This window comes from Lathyrus oleraceus, chromosome 6 (genome assembly GCF_024323335.1).
Source record: "Lathyrus oleraceus cultivar Zhongwan6 chromosome 6, CAAS_Psat_ZW6_1.0, whole genome shotgun sequence".
Taxonomy (NCBI): domain Eukaryota; kingdom Viridiplantae; phylum Streptophyta; class Magnoliopsida; order Fabales; family Fabaceae; genus Lathyrus; species Lathyrus oleraceus.
The window spans coordinates 471,994,330-472,020,197 of NC_066584.1; the positions used below are offsets into that span (position 1 = coordinate 471,994,330).

At 35.4% G+C, this 25,868-nt stretch overlaps 2 protein-coding genes across 2 annotated transcripts; both read right to left on the bottom strand.

Annotated features, from left to right (window-relative positions):
* Positions 1 to 935: 935 nt before the first annotated feature.
* LOC127097925 (cyclin-D3-1) lies at positions 936 to 3,061 on the bottom strand. Its single transcript, XM_051036412.1, has 4 exons — positions 2,353 to 3,061; positions 2,074 to 2,275; positions 1,765 to 1,901; positions 936 to 1,557 (listed from the first exon to the last, which is right to left on the bottom strand). Exons 1-4 carry the CDS (start codon positions 2,878 to 2,880, stop codon positions 1,270 to 1,272), a joined length of 1,155 nt encoding a protein of 384 aa, XP_050892369.1. The 5' UTR covers positions 2,881 to 3,061; the 3' UTR covers positions 936 to 1,269.
* Positions 3,062 to 17,087: 14,026 nt separating this feature from the next.
* Positions 17,088 to 25,129, bottom strand: LOC127097926 (phosphatidylinositol 3,4,5-trisphosphate 3-phosphatase and protein-tyrosine-phosphatase PTEN2A). The gene is made up of 13 exons (XM_051036413.1): positions 24,924 to 25,129; positions 24,110 to 24,623; positions 23,481 to 23,582; positions 23,328 to 23,384; positions 22,354 to 22,419; positions 20,968 to 21,144; positions 20,770 to 20,856; positions 20,588 to 20,652; positions 20,438 to 20,514; positions 18,747 to 18,793; positions 18,474 to 18,604; positions 18,324 to 18,393; positions 17,088 to 17,865 (listed from the first exon to the last, which is right to left on the bottom strand). Exons 2-13 carry the CDS (start codon positions 24,536 to 24,538, stop codon positions 17,329 to 17,331), a joined length of 1,845 nt encoding a protein of 614 aa, XP_050892370.1. The 5' UTR covers positions 24,539 to 24,623; positions 24,924 to 25,129; the 3' UTR covers positions 17,088 to 17,328.
* Positions 25,130 to 25,868: the final 739 nt, after the last annotated feature.

Genomic DNA, 25,868 nt, shown 5'->3' on the forward strand with positions numbered 1-25,868 from the left:
GGACATTAACTTATTAGACAAGAAATTTTACAATTTTTAAGTTTTAAGTGAACAAGGCTCACGAAACCGTCTCATTCTCAATTATACAAAAGTATTTATTTATAGACTTTTACAAGACGAACTTAATAAGCAGAGATATCTATTTGTCATTCTTACCTAGAACAAATATTAACTACCTTTGAAATATAGTGACTTTCATTTATCTCTCTCAAGAATGATTCTCCCTCTCTTCTAACATCTCTCTTTAGATGAAAGTCATCAAAGTTATACTAGTAACAACAAAGTCACCAAATACTTCCCCCCCTAATTATACTCCTACCAACAATTCATTTGAAGGTTCCAATTAGTAATTCCCCCCTTAGTTATACTCCTACTAACACTTCTTTTGAAGGTTCCAATTAGTAAAAGGTTGGTTTAATTAGTGCTATCTATCTAACTCTAATCCTTTGATAATGACATGATAATACAACTAACTAGTACAAAAAGTATACTTAACTAGTGTATATATAGTACTAGTGCTACTACTATGTACCGTACAAAGCATGCCACAAGACTATAATGAATGAGGCACAATGATAGAGGCAAAACATAGCTGGTGTTTTCAGTGAATAGGTCAGTGGTTAGGTTTATGGAGGAAAGTATTATAATACCAAGTGTTGTCTTCTCTTTGTGTTTACCATTGCAACAATCGAGGTCAAATGACTCTATCCACCAATCAACACAACAAACTCTTCCCCCCTTCACATGCAAACAAACCATTCTTCTTAACCTCTCCAAAACAACCTTTTTAGTATTTCTTCTGTCACACTTGTTTTTTAACTTAAATAAAACTATATGTTAAAAAATATATTTGAATGGACCCTGTTAACACTTTCCCACTATTATCATCATTCATTCAAAGATTCAAACAAGTGAATAAAATAGAAGCATACATATGAACAAAAATTATTCCCAATTTATTATAGAAATATCATATAAATATGTTCAAATTTGGTATGGTCTAGAAGAGAACAACCATTCAATAGTAAATAAAAAGTGCCTTCAAATTAAAAAAAAAACATAATCTTCATTGCCAACTTTGTCCTCTCCTCTTTCACTCCTTTCACCTTGCCTCTTTCTCTGTCTCTGCCTCTTCAAGAGATTCATTAGGGACATTGTTGGAAATGAAGAGATCTTAGAAACATCAACATAACCATATATACTAAATAAATATAGATTTTTTTCATATGGTTATTATTTGTTTTTTTTATAAAGGACAGAGAGAGGATATTAAGGAGAGGTAGTAGCACTAGCAGTGGCAAGAATTCCAACAATGACCCTATTAAGAGGTGACAAATTCCTATTTTGCCCTTGAGTTTTTGTTTTCTTAAAAACAGGCTCTGAGGTTGAATACGAGGATGAACCCACTTTCCATGAATCATTGGAACCATCAGAACTAAAAACAGCATCAATTACGCCACTTGGACTTCCAGGGATTTGTTCATATTTTCGTTTATGACCATAATTATTTTCATTAGTAACCTCAACAATAGCATTATAACATTCATCCACTTTCTCCTGTAAAAAAAAAACATGCATTAGTAACCTTAAAGTAAATCATGGTCTTTGTCAATGTCATGGTCATGGTCACACGCAGATATATTTATATGGTCCCATTGAGTAGGTCTATTAAATTAAAGTACTTGTATTAAATCAAATCAAACTAAACATAAAGTATAAGGTATATTAATTAAACAAGAACATAAGTACATAACAAAAACTAACCTTGTTGATTTTGAGAATACTAAGAAGCTGATTTTTGTAGTCCACGCCATTATCATCACTCTCTTCAATCTGGTCTATCACATGCAGCATTGTAGCAGTAGCCAACACAGAGGGAACACAACCAACAAATCTTGAATCTACATATATAAACACAAACATGCATATAACAAATCAAAACAAAATCAACATTTTGTCTTTTATATCATTTTTTTAGTTTTTTTTTTAATATTCTTTTGTACTTGTAGAAAAGGTAAAGTTTTCAATTAGTACTCAATAATGGTATCTTGATGATGTTGTTTGTTTACTTACCTAAAAGTACAGATAGAAGAAGATTCTCACAGCGTCTTAAAAACTCCCAATGAAGATTAGTTTTCAAACCAAGCCTTGTTATTATATGATCTAGAAAAGAGTGTGGTGTCACAGGATGCATCTTCCATTTCAGTGTTGACAGAATCAAAAGCTCCATTCTCTGAATAGTTTTTGCTTCAAACACATATTTAGTATCTTGCACCTAAAAAAACATAAAAGCCAAACATTAAAAAAAAACATAAAACGTAAGAAAAAGTTTAAGGTTTCTTTGGAACATACTTGTAGGTCTAAGAGGAGAGGAACTTGAGTTTCTTCAACTTTAGCAGCTAAAGAGATGCAAGTAACAGCAACAAGCTGAATCATCCATGGCTTATCCTTTTGGAAATGGAAGGTTAGAAGGAACCTATCAAAGTAAGTAACAGCGAGTGTTGCAGTGAGAGGTGAAAAGGCGTAATGAGCATTGACTTTAAGCATCCATTGAACAGCTTCACGACGAGGTTGAGAGAGAGAAACAAAATCCACGACATTTTTCAGATCCTCGTAGTATGTTTCTTGTTGGGTTTTTTCTTTGGAGAAAAGTGTGGTGAGTTCTTCATCTTGAGAGAAGAGGTTTTGTTCCAGGAGAAGAAGAGGGAACAGGGAAGTGGAGTCTAGGATGTTGCTGTCATTGTTTGTTGTGACATCACTTTGTTGAGATGAAACGTCTTCTTGTTCTTCTTCGAGTTTTTCTTCATCGCAGTAAAGAGCATCAAGAAGAGAGTTGTGGTGTAGTTGTTGATGATGGTGGTGGTGATGATGGATTGCCATCTTCTTCAATGAAGAAGAGGTTGTGTGGTCCTTTGTTCATTATAGAAAGAAGAAAAGAGTAATCAAGAGTTTCATATTCATCTTTTTTTTTTCTCTTTGTTTTGTGTTCTATGTAGAGAGAGAAGAGAGAGGAGAGAGAGAAGTAGAAGAGTAGAGAGTGATGATTTTCAGCTGAGTGGGTGTCATGCTTGTCTTTATATATTTATATCAATATAAAGATTAATAATAATAATAATAATAATGATAATTTATTTTTAGAATCCAAAAAAAAATTGTAATATTTTTAATTGAGAATTTAGAGTTGTGTTGCACTTTCGGTGTTTTTATGTTATGTTGGCGGGCAAGAAGTGCATAAATCTAACGGCACGCACACCAAGTTGGACCCATGAAAACAACCTTTCAATTTCACACTTTTTTTATATTCATTTCTTTATTTAAGTTTCAACTTTTCTAGTAACTGGTGTACGTAAAAACAAATTTTAAAATATTTATTTTAAATAATTATACACATTGATACTAATATATTTTGATAATATATTTAAAGATACAGTATAAGAGAATTTTTTATTTATTGGAATTTTATTATCTTTTTTAGCTTCATGGGCCGGGCTAACAACTAATTACAACGGCCTAGTAGACCAATTTATTGTGGGCAATACTTTTTTCACCCGTATGAAAAGTCTATTATGTTTCTGACGTTCGAAGATGCATCTTTGAACGCATTCAATTTTATCATTTTTCAGGTCAAATTGAAGAGACACTACTTTTACGTTAAAATTTAATCCGATGATGTATCTCCGTATGTGTAAAAGTGTGTCCGAAGATGATCTTTGTAAACACCATTTATTCAAAACAGATGTTAGTGGTCTGGAGATGCATCTTCAAACATTTTTGATATATTTCGGCGTCATTCTCTTCCTTCTTCATCCCTCTTCATTTTCTACAGAGTTCTAAAAAAATTGAACTTTGCAACGATTTTACCTCCACATCCACCTAGAGACGTCATCATTCCACCTACCTATAGGCAAGATGATGATTATCACCTTGGATGACGTCTCTTTCCTCCTGCATCTTCCCATCAGGGGGAGATTATTGGACTACATGAGAATCGGTTGAGAGGAAGGCGCCGACTTGGTGGTCACCCAATTGGGGGTTGACCCAGTCGAGGTTGCACTGGAGACGCATGACACTAGAGGTGCTCATGCTAGGTTTAGTTTTTTGGTAAAGCTTTATAGAAAATATGTACAGTGGGTCATAGATGTCGTAGGCGATGATGTTACCTCTTACTTATGGTTGGCACGTCCATGTTTGTGGTCTATCTTAAGTACTTCACCGACCTGACTACGATTCACGGGTACACCTGGGGGGCCGCCTATTTTGTCTACTTTTACTCAAAGTTGGGTGAGAGTTACCTTTGGAAGACAAAGCAGATGACAGGGTGTTGCACGTTTCTTACAGTAGTTTCTTGTTACTAATATTTTCATAATTTATTTGTTACACATGTTCGTATCCGAACCATTTTCTGGGATGAATCATCTATAACATTCCTCGCATCACTAGGTTCGAAATTGCGCTTGCCTACGATGAGCATTGTCCACGTGCAACCGCTTTTGTTTCGTACATGGGGAATGGTGCGGTCGAGCCATTTAGAGTCTCTTTTGACTGTATGGTACCATATGATGTTTTCTTCTGCCCACACGAGGGTCGCCGCCAAACATGTTTGTTTGATGTCATCTCCTTATACTCTAGACGGTTGGCATGTGGGTAATCTCTTATGCATCCCTATCTGTCAGAGCGAGTGATGCTCCAATTTGGCTACATGCAGATTATTATGAGACCTCCCTATGAGGTCGTTTCTCCCGGCATCCACCGCAGAGATCTTGGTATTATACTGGATGATTTCGAGAGTCACCTAGTACTAGAGAAGTATCGTTGGAAGCCCACTCATGTACATTGGGATTATGATGGGGGGCTACATGGCATGGTTCTGTAGGGTGTCACACCTTATCATGACACCAGGCGCTCATAGAATACCACCTAGGCCAGCTAACCTGAAGGTACTTAAGGTTCAGGATGAGCAGGCCGAGAGTTTGATGGCGGTTTGTCGACAATGTTGCGGAGATGGATAGAGGAGCCATAGAGGCAAAACTCTTTAAGGATGGCACTCCCCAAAAGGTCATCTAGAGACCATGGTTTTCGAATTATGGAATATTGTGCAGTACAAACGGCGGAGAAGCTATGAGGTTAGACATATCCAGTAGTTAGTTTATGTTTGGATGTTTTTACCTTTTTTGTATTTTTCAGACAAATTTTATGTTTTGGATTATGTATGATTTGTTTTCCTTTGACTACATTTTTACATGGATTTTACTCTGATCTTACTATAATATAAGTTGGCCGCAAAAAATTACGATGTTGGGACAATGGTGATGCTCTGAAATGACTCAGAGGGGTATTCGGAGACGGATCTCTGAAATAAATCATATTTCCAACACCTTTTAAAAGACTTCAAGGAACATTTCGGAGATGCATCTCTCGATATGACCAAATAACATATGAAAATGCATCTTCATACCATATTAGTTCAAATTGGGGTTGACCTCATAGTAGCGTAATTTACTGGGATTTTGGTGCGTCCAAAGAGGCATCTCCGGACGCAAGAATGGAAATTTTGGATTTTCAAGGGTGTGGTATGTCCATATAAGGGTGGAAAGAGTAATTCCATTTATTTTGCATTGTACTTCTTTTATGGAAATGCTCTTTTTGTAAGTTGAGTGTGCACCTAAGAGGGGGTAAATTAGGTACTATAAAACTTTTTCCGGTTTTGTCTTGTTAAGAGATTACTAAGTGAGAATGCGGTAAATGCGGAAAAGATAAAGAACACATAGAGATATCCTGGTTCCCATCACAGATCGAGAGTACTCTAGTCCCCTTTCAACATGAAAGAGATTCCACTATCTGTTATGACTTGTACAAGACAAACACAATCACCAAGAACAACCTCTTGTAATTCACCAAATTGATATAAGAACAATCCTCTAAAACTCAACTCTTTTGCTTCCAACAATCCTGGACAACAAGGTGTTTACAATCAATTTTGGAAAATATTGAGTAAAGAAAGTATATGACAATGTATCGATCACTATGACTGATCTTCTCTTCCAAACACGCAATTTATAATGATTATTAGTGCTCAAGTGTTTATGAATATGAGATGAATTTTCTGGACTGCTATATGTGAACAATGTAAAAAATTCTTAATGAAAGTTCAAAGATCAAAACACTTGTTTAAAAATGAATGTGTATGAGATTTCAAATTGCAATGGAAGAGGTGACTTTGAATTCTGAAATTTATGAATATATATATATATATATATATATATATATATATATATATATATATATATATATATATATATATATATATATATATATATATATATATATATATATATATATATATATATATATATATATATATATATATATATATATATATATATATATATAAATTGACACCTCTATGAAAGAGTGTAATTTAATGAAAAGATGCAATGGTTAATAGATGAACTTTGGAAAGTGTTTAGCCCAAAAGACATGTCTAAACCCAACCATTATTTCATTAAAATTTCAAATTTTCGTGTTTGAAATCGATTTCCCAAAAGGGGGTAATCGATTTCCTGAGTTGAAAAAACAATTCTGGCAAGTGGAAATCGATTTCCTGGAAAGGGGGAATCGACTTCCTGAACTAAAAAATGATTTTTGACAAATGGAAATCGATTTCCTGAACTATTTTTTGAAAAAATGCTTAGAAAAAACAGTGAAACAGCAAGGGCAAGTGAGACAATGAACCATGCATGAAATGTATGTTTGGATTAATTTTGAGCACTAAGTTATCAAGATATATTGCATGCTTGTACCTTAAAAACTTAAGATCGATGCTAATCTTGAAAGATTCTTCAAAGAGTTTTCAATCCTTTGATGCTAGCTTTCACACATTGTTTGAAACTTGATTTGATTAAATGCACTTGAAGCTTTTTCCATACTTATGACGTGATTATTTGAATTGCACTTTGTCTTCATCAAAACATATTGGATGGAGTGTCTTGACTTCACATTCTCCCCCTTTTTGATGATGACAAACAATTTAAGCTTTATGCAATGCTCCCCCTAACAACGATAACTCCCCCTTAATCCATGCATCCATTAGAGTTACAATTTTTAAAGCTTGATGCAAAGATTGCTAGAGAAATACATACAAAAAAATCATAATATCTTCTCCCACTTTGTCATTAACAAAAAGGATGGGAAAAGCTTATAAAAGATAAGCAAATAGGCATGGACATAGCAAAACATTAACCAACAAAGGAAATATGCTTAAGACAAACATTGTTCAACAAGGAAGACTACAACATAAAATGAAACCATACAAGGAAACAAAGCAACAATGAAAATTTAGAACATTAAGAGACAAAATACCAAGAAACATAAAGAAAAAGAAAGCTCTAGTCACTATCTTCCTTCTCGTCATTTTCTCCATCCCCGTCTTCCTCTTCCTCTTCGACATCCTCATGATGATGGTGATGTTGTTGTTTGAGGAAATTTATATTGGAATGCATGGCTCGAAGCTCAGAAGAATGACGAATGTCCATCTCATGAAGCTTGTTATAAATGAGCTCAAGTGTGTATCCACCTATGGGTGCGGGAGGCGGTGCATAGACATTTTCCACGTCCGTGTGTTTGTAGAGACCATCAGCATCCTTGAAAATTCCCATATTTTTCAAACAAGTATTGTTAGATATCATACTTGTCCTTCCCTTTTTTTAGGGTTTCCGACGCAACTCAATCCCACATGATACTAAGAGTTTTGTAATTGTTCTTGTATACGGAAAACCACTTGTCAAACTTCTTGAATATTCCATATGTCGAAGTATCACATAAGCCCAATTAATCTTCATATTTCTCTTCATAGTAAACATGAGTTGCATTTCCGTATTTCTAATTTTTGCATAATTGTTTCCTTTGGGAACAAGCACATAAGCGAGGAAGTAGTGAAGCATGAGGTCACTTACAGACAGATTCTTGCTTGATAAAAACATATTTGTTGAATTTGAGCGAGCATGACGAGCATAGAATTCTTGTTCAGTGATCCTGCTCAAACTGAAGTAAAACCTTAAGTTGTTGAAATTTTCCCAACCCTCAGTGTCGGGAGTAAATCCATGTGAAATCCTTTCGCCTTCAGAGGGTACACCAAGGCAAGCACCAACATCTTCCAAGGACATAACAATCTCAGTACCTCTAACAGTAGTACTAAAAGCACAACCCGGGAGAATAGTAAAGTGAGCAAAAAATTCCCTAACCAAATCTTGATAAAATAGCCCCGAATCTGATACGAAATCAACAACCCCTTGATACTGTAGTATTATAGGAAATTGAAAGCTAGAAGAGGGGAAAGTGTCAATATTACCATACTTCGTAAGGAGTATATTGCGTTGTCTGAAACTCGACAACATCCTTCTCTGCTTCAAGGGTGGTTGAAATTGCTTTGAGTTAGAGTCCGGAGCATTTGAACCTTCACCAATCTTTTCTTTTCCTTTGGAAGCTTTTGGAGGAGCCATGGATGGAGCTAAGGGCGGGTTGAGGTTTGTATGGGATTTTCGTAGTGCGTTTAGGAGAGCTTATGGGAAAGTGATTTTGAATAAGTTGTTTAGGTTTTAGATGAGAGGGAATTAAAAGTAGAGATAATGGGTTTTTTAAGAGGATTCTTTTGGTAAGTGAAGGAATATGAGTTGGTAATAAAGGAGAGGAGGATTTCCAAGAAAGGTAGATGGAAGGATTAAAGATGAGGGAGATAGAAGAATATTGACTAAAGTGTAAAATAATTTTAAGCAATTTAAAAATAAAAGGAGGAAGTTGAACGAATACAAAAAAGGAAAAAACGTGTAGGAAATCAATTTCTTCAGATTGGGGAATCGACTTCCGCTTGATAAACAACAATTCTAGAAGCGAAAAGAAGTAAATTTTCTCTCAGGAAATCGATTTCCTGTATTAGGGTAATCGATTTCTGCTTAAAATTTTTGCCAAAAACAAAAAACAGAAGCTATGGAACATGAAATTAAACACACAAAAATACATGTAAGAGCATATAACACATAGATAGCAAGTTTAGGCATCATATAATCATAAATTAAGCATATAGATACGTGTACCATTTATCTACGTATTTTCCATCCAAGATTCCCAATTCTCTTCGAATTTTGTAGAATGGTTCCCGTGCCAACGGTTTTGTGAAAATGTTGGCGAGTTGATTATTAGTATCCACAAATGTGACTTCGACATCTCCTTAAATTACGTGATCACGAAGAAAATGATGCTAAATGTCAATATGTTTGGTTCTTGAGTGCATGACCAGATTCTTTGTAATATTTATCGCACTTGTGTTGTCACAACATAGAGGAATGCATCCAAGATCGAGTTCGTAGTCACGAAGTTGTTGCTTAAGTCAAAGTATTTGAGTACAACAGCTACCTGCTGCTATGTATTCCGCTTCGGCACTGCTGAGAGCAACACATGCTTGTTTCTTGCAAGCCCATGATACCAATGCATTTCCAAGAATGTGACATGTACCACTAGTGCTCTTTCTATCAGTTTTACTTCCTGCATAATTAGCGTCAGAATAACCAATTAAATTACAAATACTACCTTTAGGATACCGTAGTCCAATATTTGTTGTCCCTTTGAGATACTTAATGATCCTTTTAACAGCGGTGAGATGCGATTCTTTTGGATTTGCTTAAAAGCGAGCACATAGACAAACACTGAACATTGTGTCAGGACGACTTGCCATCAAATATAACAATGAGCCAATCATACGTTGATACTTTGTGATATCAATTGAGACACCCGGTTGATCTTGATCAACATAAGTTCCGAATCCCATTGGAGTAGGCATAGCCTTGCAATTATCCATGTCGAATCTCTTCAATAATTCTTTGCAATACTTGGATTGATTGAAGAAGATGCCATCCTTTAGTTGCTTAATTTGGAGTCCGAGAAAATAGTTCATCTTACCCATCATAGACATTTTGAATTATCCTTGCATCATTGATGAAAATTCTTCACACATTTCTTTGTTTGTTGAGCCGAATATGATGTCGTCAACATAGACTTGAACCAATAAAGTGTTACCTTTTATTTTCTTAATAAACAAGGTCTTGTCAAGAAGATACCTTAAGGGGTTAGTTTCATCATCATCACACAAAATAATATCCTCCTTTAAGGGGTTAGTTTCATCAAAGGTAACATGCATATATTCTTCAATTGTTAAAGTTCTTTTATTATATATTCTGTAAGCTTTACTAGTAAGAGAATATCCAAGAAATATACCTTCGTCGGACTTCTCGTCGAACTTACCTAGATTGTCTTTGTCATTGTTGAGGACAAAGCATTTGCATCCAAATATATGAAAGTGAGAGATGTTTGGTTTCCTTCCTTTTAAGAGTTCATAATGGGTCTTTTTCAAGATAGGTCTAATAATAATTCTACTACTTACATAGCATGTCGTGCTTACCGCATCCGCCCAAAAATACTTTGGAAGATTTGAGTCGCTAAGCATTATTCTTTCAAGTTCCACAAGTGACATATTCTTTCTCTCCACCACTCCATTTTTTTTAGGAGTCCTTGTTGCCAATAAATTATGAAATATTCCATGTTCTTCGCAAAACTCTTCGAAGGAGACATTTTGGAATTCTCCACCATGGTCTCTTCTTATGGAGGCAATAGTTAGAGATTTCTCATTTTAAATTTGCTTTGCATATTTCTTGAACGCCTTGAATGCATCACTGTTATGCACTAAGAATAAAGTCCAAGTGTATCTAGAGAAATCATCAACAATAACTAAAACATATACATTACCTCTAAAGCTTCTTGTTCTTGATGGATCAAATAAGTCCATATGCAACAATTGTAGTGGCCTTGTAGTGGACACCACATTCTTTGATGTGAAAGTTGATTTGGTTTGTTTTCCCTTTTGACATGCATCACATAATCTATCTTTGACGAATTTTATCTTAGACAATCCAGTAACAAGATCATGCTTTATAAGTTTATTCAAATGTTCCATATGAATATGAGCGAATCTTTTATGCCAAAGTCAAGACTCATTATTGTTTTCCATAAGACATTTTACCTTCAAAGACACATCATCAAGGTAAATCATAAATGTATTATTAAATATCGTACCTTTGAGTTTTACCTCATGAGAGACTTCATCTTCAATCAAGCATTCATCCTTGATGAACTTGATTTTGAAGCCCTTGTCACAAAGTTGGATAATACTTAGAAGATTATGTTTTAGTCCTTCGATATAAAGGACATCTTCAATGGATGTGAAAGGTGGTGCTCCAACTTTTCCTATACCAATAATTCTCCCTTTATTGTTATCACCATATGTGACATAACCCTTGGCCTTCAATGCTAGATTTGAAAATTTGTTAATGTCTCCTGCCATATGCTTGGAGAAACCACTATCAAGATACCAAAGGTTTGATGTGGTTTTCAAGCATACCTACAAAACAAAATTATGTTTTTTTAGGTACCCAAATTGATTTGGGTACTTCATAATTAGTGCCTTTCTTTATCCACATGTAATTCCCACTTGCTACACTAAAATTTCTAACATAGCATGCAGTAGGTGTATGGCCAATTATTCCGTAATAAAAACAAGCAGGTTCAAAATTGCTTCTATATCTAGGAACATAAGATTTCTTTTTAGAAAATATTTTTCAATTAGGATAGTGATGAACATCTTTTGCCTTGTTCACTTTCTCTTTAGTTGGTTGGTCATTAGCTTTAACAAAGATAATTTTACTAGAATTTGGTTTGGAAAACTTTGAATAACCAAGTCCACTTTTGTCATTGGAATATCTTTGTTGGCTAAGGACACCTTCCAACCTAATTTATCCTTTCTCATACCTTTCAAGAACCCTTTTTAATTGGACAATTTGGAAAGAAAGTGATTCATAATTTTTACATACAAAATTATGTTTTTCACTAATCATCTTTTGTTTTTCATCATCGACATTTTTTTCCATTGTCACGACTTTTTCTTCTAGAGATGAAATTATTTTCTTTTGAGATGATATTGTTTTATACAGAATTTGCATTCTTTAAGAAGTTCATTTATAGCACCCTGAGCATCACTATCGAAAAGAGAAAAATCGCTACTAACCTCATCTTCTTCATCGTCAGAATGGTGTGAAGCCATTAATGCTAAATTTTCACATTCGTCGCTTCCTAATCCGGATGAAGAACTAATCTAATTATCTTCCCATGCAACATATGTCTTTTTATTCTTGAAATTATTCTTGCCTTTAAATCCACCTTTCTTGGAGAGTTTCGGACAATCCGACTTTATATGACCTTGCTTTCCACATTCATAACATGTGACAGCTTGCGTAGATGTGGAAGCTTCCTTTTTCCTGAAATGTTTATTTCTTTTTGCATAAAAGGATTTGTCATTTTTACCAAAGAACTTACCAAGCCTTTTCACAAGGAGCATGAAATTTGTATCTTCCTCCGGTGCGCCATCATCTTTATCTTCCTTTAAATCTACCTTCAAAGCAATTCCTTTGGATTTCTTCTCTTGAATTTCATGATTTTCAAGTCTTCCAAGTTCAAGTTCATGTTCTTGGAGTTTTCCGAATAATGATGCTGACGTCATCGTAGAAAGACTTTTCTTCTCCGATATGGTCATTACTTTTGGTTGTCATTCTCTAGTCAAGGATATTAACACTTTTAGGTTGATACCATCATTTGTAAAGGTCTTTCTGAGAGCAATTAAATGATCTGTCAAGTGAACAAATCTTTTCTGCAATGCAGCAATGGATTCTCCGGGCTGTATACTGAACATTTCATATTTCTGACTCAATATGTTTAATCTGGATCTTTTAACTTCAGCGGTTCCTTCGTGAGTCTCCACCAAAGTGTCCCATATTTCTTTTGCTGATTTACATTGTGATATACGAAAGAACTCATCCATACTTAATGCACTTTGAAGAATATTGATAGCTTTCTTTTCATTAAGTATTCTTTTCTTGTCGTCTTCATCATATGAACTTTTAACCTTCAGAGTGCCAACACCATTGACCACACTAATAGGATTATGCAGACCATTTTCAACAGTTTCGCATATACCATCTCCTTGTGCTTCTAAATGTGCTTTCATGCGGATTTTCCAGAAGTCAAAATATTCTCTAGAGAATAGAGGTGGTTTGTTGCTACTACCGCCATCTTTCAAAACCGGGTTTGTGCTTGCGGAAGCCATCTTCTGGATCTGAGGAGCAAGTTACTAATAACCCGCTCTGATGCCAAATGTAAGTTGAGTGTGCACCTAAGTGGGGGTGAATTAGGTACTATAAAACTTTTTCCGATTTTCTCTTGTTTTAATAATCTTTTCTTGGAGATTACTAAGTGAGAATGCGGAAAAGATAAAGAACACATAGAGATATCATGATTCCCCTCACAGATCGAGAGTACTTCAGTCCCCTTTCAACATGAAAGATATTTCACTATTTGTTATGACTTGTACAAGACAAACACAATCACCAAGAACAACCTCTTGTGATTCAACAAGTTGATATGAGAACAATCCTCTCAAACTCAACTCTCTTGCTTCCGACAATCCTGGACAACAAGGTGTTTACAATTAATTCTAGAAAATATTGAGTAAAGAAAGTATATGACAATGTATCAATTACTATGACTAATCTTATCTTCCAAACACGCAATTTATAATGATTATTACTGCTCAAGTGTTTAGAAATATGAGATGAATTTTCTGGACTGCTATATGTGAATAATGCAGAAAATTTCTTAATGAAAGTTCAAAGATCAAAACACTTGTTTGAAAATGAATGTTTATGAGATTTCAAATTGCAATGGAAGAGGTTACTTTGAATTCTGAAATTTATGAATATATATATCACCTTGACACCTCTATGAAAGAGTGTAATTTAATGAAAAGATGCAATGGTTAATGGATGAACTTTGGAAAGTGTTTAGCCCAAAAGACATGTCTGAACTCAGCCATTGTTTCATTAAAATTTCAAATTTTCGTGTTGGAAATCGATTTCCTAAAAGGGGGTAATCGTTTTCCTGAGTTGAAAAAACAATTATGGCAAGTGGAAATCGATTTCCTGGAAAGGGGGGATCGATTTCCTGAACTAAAAAATGATTTTTGCCAAATGGAAATCGATTTCCAGAAATGGGGTAATCGATTTCCTGAACTGTTTTTTGAAAAAATGCTTAGAAAAATTAGTGAAACAGCAAGGGCAAGTGAGACAATGGACCATGCATGAAATGTATGTTTGGATTAATTTTGAGCACCAAGTTATCAAGATATATTGCATGCTTGTACCTTAAAAATTTAAGGTCGATGTTAGTCTTCAAAGAGTCTTTAATCATTTGATACTAGCTTTCACACATTGTTTGAAACTTGATTTGATTAAATGCACTTGAAGCTTTGTCCATACTTTTGACATGATTATTTGAATTGCACTTTGTCTTCATCAAAATATATTGGATGGAGTGTCTTGACTTCACACTTTCCACCTTATGGAGTGCGCCCCACATTTCAGAAAACTCGAAAATGTCATTTCTTTGTCCGGAGATACATCTTCGAGCGCACTTAAAATCACATCAGCCCTTGTAATTCAACCACACACCCCATTTTTGCTAAAATATAGTTCGAAGATGCATCTCTGTAAATTTTTCCCTTGTAATTCGGTCACACACCCCATTTTACCAAAATATAGTTCGGAGATGCATCTCCGTAAATTTTATGGGTGCATCCAGAGATGCATCTCCAAACAGCCCTCTGAAGTCATTTAAAACATATTAGAAGTGTGTTTATTGCGCACATGAGATATTTCGAAGATGCATCTCAAAAAAAAACTGAATGGTTTTAAGGCATCAACATTGTCCCAACATTCTAATATTTTTATGCCAAGTTCTTTTAAAGTATAATCAAATTAAAATCAAAGTAAAAATTCCCACATTAATTAAAGTAAAATCAAAGTAAAAAGTCGCACATTAATTAAAGTAGAATCATAATGTATCGACCATACATAACTTGTTCCAAAAATACAAAAAATAATACAAATAAACATAAAATATTAGGTTTGTCTAACTCCCCGGTTTCTCCTCTGCTTGTATTGTGAGGTATTACGTGCCTCAACCATAATGTTTTCTACGAGGCCAACCGAGGACTGCCTTCCTAAAAAAATCCTACCTCTATGCTTGATCTCGTCATATTCACAATACGCCAACTTATGTTGCTTACGTCCTGGATGTGGTCATCACTAGCCTCAGGTACCTCCTGTTTAGATGAACTATATGGTCTTCCAGAAGCATCTGGTGTCATGATAGGATGTCACATCCTATAGAACCATGTCATGTAGTCGTCTGCATAAGTCCAAAGTATAAGAGTTGGCACCCTGCGATACTCCTCCGGTATCAAGTGACACTTAAAATCCTCAAATATCGCATCAAGATCTCTGCAACGAATAGTGGGAGGAGCGGACTATAAGGAATGTCTCAGGAGGATTTGTAAATACCCAAATTGGTCCATCACTCGCTCTGGCATATACAGATACTTCATACCTAACCCACATGCCAGTCATCCAGGGTATAACGAAATGAGGCACAACTGACACGTCTTGCGGTGACTATCGTATGGGCAGAAGGCAATGTCATTAGCTATAGTGCGGTCGAGATACACAAAGGTTTGATCGCCTGATTCCCTTTGTATAAAGCAACTCCTTGAATTTTAAATAAATTTTAAATTAACGGTTTATATGAAAATGCATCTTTGGATAGACCTTATATACATATGAAGATGCATCTTCAGATAAAATTAAATTTTGACAAAATATAAGTATCTCATCAATTTACGCTGAAAAAAATGTAAAAAAGATTAATTCAAAAATACAATATTTGAGTGTGACTTTTTATGGTAAGAGGGAGGATCCTTATAGAAAAGTAATCCCCTTCTTTTATACCAAAAATAAAGCAAAACTTGGTTTGTGAATAATATAACCTAAAAGAGAATGCATCTATAATTAAGAACAAGTACTTCCATGACTGAACGGTTGGTTAACCTTTTTATGATTTACCAATTTCTGTTCCTAAAAAGGAGTTCATTATTCTCTTCTGTACAAAACGCATGCTTCACACCACATGGAAATTTATTTAATTAATTTTAAATAAGAAAGTCTGATATTGATATTTATGATTCCTGGCTGTATTGTCTGCAGATGGAATATTGATAATATAAAACTAATAAATAGGATCACTACTAAGCAAACAGAGAATACAAAAAACTGGAGCGTATACAAAATGCACCCTACAACATTACTAAAACAACCAAAAACTCAAATTGTGTTACTTGTTAATGCATTAAAATAGTGCTAATGATTAACAGTATACAAAGATTGTTAGGGTTATTTATTTGACATGCATTTTTTGTAAAGATTTAGACTCCATTGTTGGTACTGTACTGTTATAGTAAAAAGGAAGGGAAGACACAAAAACACTGAAAAGGTGTGCAAAGTCTGAATGAGTAGCAGTTCCACTAGCCAACACTAATAACCTAACCAATATAGACAACATCGCCTTTGTTTTCTTACCCTTTCAGTCAATGGCGTGCACATACTAACTTTTTAGTTTTACTCTCTTCTTTTTACTTTTATTATTTTATTTTTATTATACTCAAGAGAGACTAGACATGTCAAAATCAATTTTATATATTCATAAAAAAAAATTAAATGCTCCAAACATGTCTCTGTCAGTTTGCAAAAAAAATCTGCGGCCTTCAAAAAAATATGTATGGTTCAAACGAGCACTCCAACAGACATTCATTATTCAGTTCTATTTCCCCACATATTATGTTGCTTATAGAAACATTATAACTTGAATTCAATTTTTTTTGGTATGTGTTCAAGCAGTTAAAAAAGAAAACACTGATAAAGAAATGGAATGATTTTTAAAAAGTTTGAAAACAGTGTGACAAGTAGATCGATCTAATTGTGAGAATCAAATAATCTGTCTGTCTCATTCCCTGTCCTTCTAGTGCAACAAAAACAACTAACATGTTTGTATTTTAATTTTAATGATGTATTACTTTTAAATTATAGACAAAAAGACTAATAAGATATGAACATGAAATGCCTATTATGTCAATGTTTGTAACATTACATGACAAATCAATAACAAAAAGTGAGTACATTCTTATTTTCAGTTAGTGCATTGCCAGTGACTGTCGCCAGATTTTATCATTATAACACAAACACACAAACAAATGGATGAACATGATATTGTTGAATACAGTTGCAGGCAATATTATGTACAGATGTGAAGTATAGAAATAGCATAGGGTAACCCTGATGAACTTCAATCACTTTCATAGTCTTCATCATCTCCGAACGTAAACACAGAAGCATCTGCAGCCATGGCCTTAAACTCACTTTCTGAGCTGGGCCCGTCGAGACTGGACACAGTTTTTCCACCAACATCACTCTTTGGCTCACCAGTACTATGACTTGGTGTAGAGATCTTACTACCCAAAGAAACTTGTTCTGTTGCATGAGTTATATTTGTTATTTGATTTGAAGTTTTGTTAGCCTCGGACTCTTTGGTGGCACTAGCAACTGTTGCAACTGCTTCAGAAGGTGCCTTTGTTTGCTTGCTTTGGGAAGAAGCGGGATGGTCTGCCTCACCGTCTGAAAATACATCGTCATCTTTGTCTTGATCCCCATCCCCTGACTCTTTGTCTGCATTTGGTGCGGGGGTGTTCGTCTCAGCTGGGGCAGGACTTTTGCTTGAACTCTCGTCTGATTTCTTCGTAGCTTCAGGATTGGAAGTTACAACATTGCCATTATAGTCCGCCAGCACAACCTCAACCTGGAATCCTGGAGAAGGCAATTTTCTCTGCCAGAAAACCATTCCAATGAAAAATACATTTAATTACAAGACCCAAATTATTTTAGATGACAAAAATGGAAACACAACACTACACAGAAGCCAGATCATTCTCTCAATCTTCAATATTGCCAAAAAGATCACCAAATTTCTCTACCCTTTTTTTAAGGGGTGAGGGAGGGAGGGTTTTATTAATTGGGTGATTGGGAGGAACTTGGGTGACAAGAGCTGTCTCGGGATGATTTGAAAATAGTCCTTGGAATAATAAAGCTAGATAGTTCATACGGAGTTTTGCTCTGCCTTTAAACGGACACCGCTAGTAAACGGTGGGATTGATCCCCTTGGATGAGTCAGCCAGATGGCTATACCAAGTTTTCAGAAGAAAAAAAATAAAGAAAGAAAACTAGATAGCCACCACTACTGCAGATATTAAAGAAAGTGTCATCAAAGAACCACAACAGCTTTACCTTGTCAAAGCCATCGAGATCACTGGTGATCAAAATTTTCCTGTTTTCTGTCATAGTTGTGTTTAACCAACTAAAAGAGAAAAGAGACATTTCAGTTCAACATGAGATATCCAGCAGAAGTAATTGGAGATTATGAAGAAAATTAATTACCAGTAAAAATCTCCTTGGCGATCATGAAAGTGAATTTTGAAGTCACCAGCCAACTCTGTGAGACCAGGTTCTCCAGGCAAAGCAAAGACCATAACTCCCTTCTTTGGTGCAGTAAACCAAAAATCTTCTGGCTGCAAATAATGAGACCATATCTCAGAAATTCCCACTTCAAAAAGAAAAAAACAGCTAAAAAAGGCACCACGCTACAGCTTTGGCACAAAAATTTAATCAATATTTTGATAAATTGAAATCAATATTATTAATGAGACGCACCAAAAGATCTTTGGTTCTTGAATGCTTTTTGGTTGAGAACAACACACCTACACATTTGAAAACCGAGTAAACAGTAAATTGGCCAGTCTCACGGACTAAAATCTCACACTTCACCCTTTAAAAAGGGTCATCTGTGAGTCAACTGATATGTCATGTATAAAATATATGTATCAATTTATCACTGCTATAAGTAAAAAATAACATCTTGAATATGCCTGAGTTGGATCACAGTTTGTGGGTTAAAAAATTTAATATTTACATGGTTAAGCGATCGAAGTACATACAAAACCATACTGGCAACAACCACCAGGCCTGATCTAGAGTAGTCAATAGCGAACAATGGCGGCGCGATAGCATGATAGCGGAGCGATGCAGAGTAGCATCCGCTATAGGGAAAATAGTGGGGAGCGGAGCAGTTCCTGGCCCGGAGCACTTTCAGGCCCACTATTTTTTCCCCTTTTAAACACCAAAATTACCCCTTAAATTCAAAATGTTGCAAGTGTAATTTTAGGTTTTCCCTTCAACTTTAAGTTCTTCAACCCTAACCTTCCTTCATCGTAAGTTTCTGCACTTTGTTCCAACATACAACCCACGTGTAACATTTCCTTCTCTGCAATTCGTTCTTCAACCACAGCAGCCGTCGTCTTTCCTTCCTTCGTTTGCTCTTCGTTATGCAGCCACCATCGCCGACATTCCTCCCTCTGTTCTTCATTCTGCATCCATCGTTTCTTTTTTTCTGGTATTTTTTCTTCTCGGTTTCTTTCTTTGTTTCACATTTTCTTCAGGTTGGTTCTACCTTTTTCTTCTCCGCTTCTTTCTTTGTATCCATCATTCCTCTGTTTTTATTTTTTCCTTCTTCTGTTTTTCTTTTTCTTTTCTGTTTTTCTTCTATTCACATTGTTCTGTTTTTCTTTTTCTTTTCCGTTTTTCTTCTATTCACATTGTTCTTCTTTGCACCATTGTGCTTTGATTTATGAATCTTTTATGAATTGAGTTATTTGTTTAATTTTACGTTGAATATATGTTTATAGTTATTCATGTAATTTTTCTAAAATATTATCTGATAGTGGTCATCCCGCTATCCCACTTTTGGAGTCAGCCACTTCGCGCCGCTATCCGAGATTGACCACCATGGGGTCGTCTGTAGTGATCAAACTACGCCATAACGTTCTATCAAAAATCATGTTTCTATCCAATTCACTAATCTCGAAATCTTTCGTAATAGTTTCTCTTATAGTTTTTCTAGGTTTTCCTTTACCCTTTTATCCGATCTACTCTCCTTACTATATAATCCACAAGTCTTCTCTCTACATGTCCAAACCACCTAAGCTTAGTTTCCACCGTCTTTTCCACTTAATACTGCTATTTCTAATCTTATCTAGTCTAGTTTTACCACACATTCAATTCAACATCTTCATCACTCCTACACTTAGTCTATTTTTGTGTTGATTCTTTACAGCCCAACATTTTGTCCCGTACAATATCATCAGTCTTGCAGAAGTCCGTAAAATTAAAAGCATAAGAAAACCATAACATTAAATTAAAAAAGTAAACAGCAGACAGGTCAACAAAAGAAGAAAGAAAAGCTCATCGCTTGAACTGGACATAACAATAAATGTTAAATATACTAACAGAGAGGACATGGACTGTAAACAGAAGGACAATATTTAGTACAAGAATTTGAGGCACACCATTATGATTTGAAATGGTTATAGAGGGTCGGATCCAGTAAGGACATCTGTGAAGCCGGAATCCCCTAAGCATGCACCTGCACAAAATATTATGTCAGCCAGCACATGAAAACTGAGAGATATCAAAGTAATGTTTTCACCGGTACATACCTGCGGGGAGGTGGACATTCGCCATTAAAGTAAGTCAGGATCCGTTCAAAATACTTGACATACCTCTATAGAAAGAAAATTTAAAAAAATTAATAAAAAAACATATGAGAATAAAAGCGTATGTAAGTAGTAACTCCATAATACAATTTTGCAATAATAACACATCACAAAGATGAACTTACAATCTGACTAGGCAGAACAAGTCCTTTTCCATCAATACAGCGTTTCTGATTATAATAATCCATTGACTCCTCAGCAGTTGGGAAGAACTGCAGTACATTTAATCCAAATCCAAAAACAATTAAGCAACGCAACAAGACAGATGAAAATGATCAAGCATGTTCATAATATTTTCAAGAAAATGCTTGGAAACTATTAACCTTTAAGAATAGTAGAAGACTGGAAATCATCAACCCTGTCCTGGCCATTCCTGCTTTACAGTGGACAACCACCACATTCTCAATGTCTTGTTTCAACCATGAGTAAGCACTTTGACAAAATGATACAATCAGTTGAATCGGTGGGCAATTATGGTCATCAAATGGGAAGCTAGCCACCTGAAGAAGGAATTTAATATTTCAGATGTAAGAAGCTGCTCAAACAAATTTCATTGAAATACAGGATAAAAACATAAAATTCAAGTTAAACAGAAACATGATATAAGTAATTGTTGGACTTTCCGCCTTTATTGCGGTCCGCCTCTAGTCGCCTTAATTGCAGCACTTTGGTCTGTCTCATTGCAGCCCCTAACACCTTCATTGTGTTAGCTTTGAAGGGGTGGATTTAGTCCCACGTTGCTTAGAGATATGGCATGTGTTGTGTTTATAAGTGGGGGCAATCCTCATCTTACAAGCCGGTTTTGTAGGGTTGAGTCGGACCCAACCCAACCCAAATTCTGAAATGGTATCAAAGCCTATCCTAGATCCATTGTTGGGCTTCCCGCATTGTCCACGCTTCGGACTCATTGAGGCCCAATCGTGAGGGGGTGCGTTGCACTTTCCACCTTAATTGCGGTCCACTCCTAGTCGCCTTAATTGCGGCACTTTGGCTTGCCTTATTGCAGCCCCTAACGCCTTCATTATGCTGGCTTTGAAGGGGTGGATTTAGTCCCACATTGCTTAGAGATATGGCATGTGTTGTGTTTATAAATGGGGGCAATCCTCACCTTACAAATCGGTTTTGTAGGGATGAGTTAGGCCAACCCAAATTCTGAGATGGTATCAGAGTCTATCCTAGATCACTTGTTGGCATCCCGCATCGTCCACGCTTTGGGCTCATTAAGGTCCAAGCGTGAGGGTGTGTGTTGGACTTTCCACCTTAATTGCAGTTCGCCCCTAATTGCCTTAATTGTGACACTTTGGCCTGCCTCATTGAAGCCCCTAACACCTTCATTGTGTTAGCTTTGAAGGGGTGGATTTAGTCCCACATTGCTTAAAAATATGCCCGATATTGTGGGGACAATCCTCACCTTACAAGCCAGTTTTGTAGGGTTGAGTTAGACCCAACCCAAATTCTGAGAATAATATAGGTTGTCTAGCATCTTGAACAAGACTACAAACAGATGGTATGAATAATAGTTAATTTAAGAATACATAACCTGAATAAGATTCATAAAATTAAAGGTTAAAATTTAAGTAATATATCAATTCTAATAAAAAAAAATTTACATTAATAATTTTTAAAGTTGTCAAAAGAAATTTACAACAGGGTTAATGGTTCTAACTAACACAATTGTCCTCTTCAAGACTTAGTAAATCAGAAATTACCTTCCCCTCGAACAATGATGCATCATACAGCCGTTCCAAACAGAGATTATACACTTTGTATTTACCCTGCATATCAAAAAACAAGTCAAGTGCAATATTTGACAAGAAAATAAGGCAAAGACTCGTCAAGTTTTAAAGTTTAAGGCATTGCAGAAAAACAAAACGCCATGTAAGATGCTTCCCATAAAACTCAACCCTCCATCAAACTACAGCATATGCACACAAAGTGGCAGGATAACAAAAATATGAAGCAGGTGTTCATATTACACAAAATAGTTTATGATAACCAAAGTAAGAAAATGAAAACAGCTCAAGAAAACTTGTTCAGCAATTCAACATTTCCTTTTGTTCATATCTACGTATATGTGATAGGAACCCAAATTAAAGAGAAGAAGAAAATTCATTATTAATTGAAAAGGATCAACTAAGATGAACCCCTCTAACCAGACAAAGAGCTCCCCGGAGAAGAGACATTTTTCTCTCTGCCCAAACCATAAGGTTTCTAACTGGCTAACCTCAAAACCTTCCCTCTTGCTATCTCTATCATTAATATAACTCCCTTTTAGTTCCCTAACAGATTGGCCACATAAGCAATTTTAACTAACTCTTTATTCGGCCAATTTGTTGGGGGTAAGGCTCAACCCCGTACCTAACAATATGCCTCACAGAAAGGGAGTGTGGGGGTATAGAGGAAGAAATTGAAATATGTACAAGCGTAAACAGATTTGTGGTGCATATCAGAAATTCAGAAGCTGCGGCTGAATATGCCAAGCAAAGGAGGAGCTTGTATGACCATAGACAACATTCACTTGCGAGGGTTGAGATTAATTTCAAATATGTTCTGGTATAGACACTCAAATTTAATAAAACAACAATCCATACAATACAATGTAGATTTTGACTAATTAAAAAATATATAAAAGAAATAGGTAGAATAACCCATGATGTCACGTGTTAGAGCAAGCCATTTGTACCTTATGGTTAGTTTCAAAAAACTTGATCACTTCTTCCATATGATTTCTGTAAAATCCCTGCATTGCATACATAGAAACTAGAATGTCAGAACACTTATGTTAAAGATGAAAACAACAAGCAAAACAAAGCGCTTCGAAAATCTACTAACTCACTTCCACATAACCAAAAAACCCAGAGCTCATGTCACCGGCAGGGAATCCCATTGCAATAATGTTTTCTGTGATATATGTCATATCTAAATCAAAACCTCCTTCCTGAAGAAAAAAAGAAAAAGAGGTTGTAAGGACAATAGCACATGTTAGCCAAAAATTCACAAGTCACAACAATAATTATGTTCTAAATTTCTAACAGCTTTTCTCAACTGATGCAGAAAGAATGTTCATCAAACTGAAGTACTAATAAACATCCAATATTGTGTGGCATTTTGATTTTGAATACTAAAAGGAAGTAGGCAAATGTTTACAGAATTCAGGGCTTTATAAATTCATTGCCAGCTATGAGACAGGATGATCTAGAGAGCCGGGAAAAAAAAACACTTCTTGATTAAATAATAGATAATAATAATAATAATAATAAGCATTACATATAAAACATATCCATATATAAGATCTAAAAGATAAGTTTTAATTTAAACTATTGTACAAAAAGGGAAAGCAACAGAGAACCAAGGTTAACAAAAATTCAAAAGAAAAAACGGTAAATTGTTCAGATATGTAAGAGTAAGACACTATCAACTTTCCAAAAACAAAACACAGTAAATCCATTTGAACGATAACAACACCTGGTATCTGCGTTTATTTTGAGAAACAGCATGACGTGCTTTAACCTGCACAGCTTTCACCGCATTCTTTGAAGAGTCAACCAGGCCCTTTGTGATAGTTCCAAACAAATTAGATTGTGCTGCTGGTTCACTGGGACTGTCATCCACAGGAGACTTTGGAGACAACCGCAATCCCAGATTACTTGTAAGGCGTGCAAAGGCTGATTTCCCAACATTTCCACTAGAAGACTCGTCTTGGGATCCAGAAAATGACGGGGAAACTTTCAAATTTTTGGCCCAAGAAGATATGCCAGTGGGGGATAGCGTAGTCGGTGACTCACGGGCAGAATTATCTTGTCCAGATGCTACATCATCCTCATTAGCAGGATGTGTCGCAGATGGTACTTTCACAGAAGGTGGATTAGACACATCAGCAGGCACTGGATCCATTCTATTAAAAAGAATCAAACTTATGCATAAATTGAAAATCCTATCATTAGGTGGCACTGGCCCAACAGTATCTTTCTGGTTGAGGCTGCAAATGCAGACATAATGTTAGTTACTATAGAAAATAGTAATTATTTACATTGTGGAAATAGGAACATAATGTATTGTTGATCACTCTTGCATATTCAACTAAAAGATACTAAGTCCTAATTCATCATATAAAAAAAATTAAAATGGCAACATAGAAAACCGAAGTATGAGTCACAAACATGCATAGATTGAAACTCGGAAAAGGAATTACGCGTAGCATGCAAATCAAAGATTGAATCAGAATCAAAATCAAAATAGGGGAAAAAAATACAGATCTGAAGGTGTGAGGTGATCTTACCAAAAGTGGAGCGGAGAGGGGATTGAGAGACGGTGGATGAAGAAGGGAAGTGAAGGAGCTGATTAGGGTTTCGGTGAGGATGGGATTGGGGATGGAGTCGTTGAATTTTGTATTACTGTCTAACATCAATGAATGAAATATGAGTTTGATGCGATGGATTATTGATCACACGGTTGCCACTAGTCCGGGGATTATTGTCTGTTGTATGGTGCACCATGCACCCTATTCCTATTTTAGTGTGTTGTGGATAAATATCATATCCATTTCTTAGAAATTGATATTTTCTTACGACCAATATTTCTTTCTTTTTTCTTCATTTTGATACCTCTCCGATTAGATTAATTAAATAAACAACATATCTAATTGTTATTTAATCTAAATACATTAATCATTCAATAAATATAAAAAATAATGTTTTTCTTATAATATAGATCAAAAGGACTATAAACAAAATAAAATAAAAAAATTTGAAAGTCTTAACTCAATTGGTAAAAGTCGATATGGTTAAGTTAAACATCATTATTTAAATTTGAACTTAGGTGTTTCCATCACACATCAAAGTTCGTATATCATCTAGGAATTTCTCGAGTTTCTAAAAGAAAGATATTGAACTTGTAAACGAGTTTCAAGATTCCTTCCAAGACTACCGTCAATATCACTTCTTTTTTATCTCATTTCCTAATCGTGTTTTCCCTGCAATCTTCTCTCTTATGAAATCGTTTTTTCCTGTGCCCTCTGCTTCTTTTTCTCTCATTTGGTGTGTTTCCTCTCTCTGTCCATCTTGTGTAATAAATCCCTTATTTAGGTGGAAATTTTCCTATTTCTTTCCTTTTCGGTGAGTGGTTTTTGTTGTGTGCTTTGTTACTTGCTAGCTCGTGTTTGTCTTCTCCCCCTTTTGTTGTCTTTCGCCTTACTTTGTTCTCCATTTTGGATTTTGCTTCCCTC

Coding starts and splice junctions, on each gene's coding strand:
- LOC127097926 (XM_051036413.1), bottom strand. CDS start 24,538: ATGGATCCAGTGCCTGCTGATGTGTCTAATCCACCTTCTGTGAAAGTA. Junction 23,583..24,109: donor AAAATAAACGCAGATACCAG/GTGTTGTTATCG, acceptor TTTTTTCTTCAG/GAAGGAGGTTTTGATTTAGA. Junction 23,385..23,480: donor GGTTTTTTGGTTATGTGGAA/GTGAGTTAGTAG, acceptor TATGCAATGCAG/GGATTTTACAGAAATCATAT.
- LOC127097925 (XM_051036412.1), bottom strand. CDS start 2,880: ATGGCAATCCATCATCACCACCACCATCATCAACAACTACACCACAAC. Junction 2,276..2,352: donor CTCTCCTCTTAGACCTACAA/GTATGTTCCAAA, acceptor ATGTTTTTTTAG/GTGCAAGATACTAAATATGT. Junction 1,558..1,764: donor GTATTCTCAAAATCAACAAG/GTTAGTTTTTGT, acceptor TTTTTTTTACAG/GAGAAAGTGGATGAATGTTA.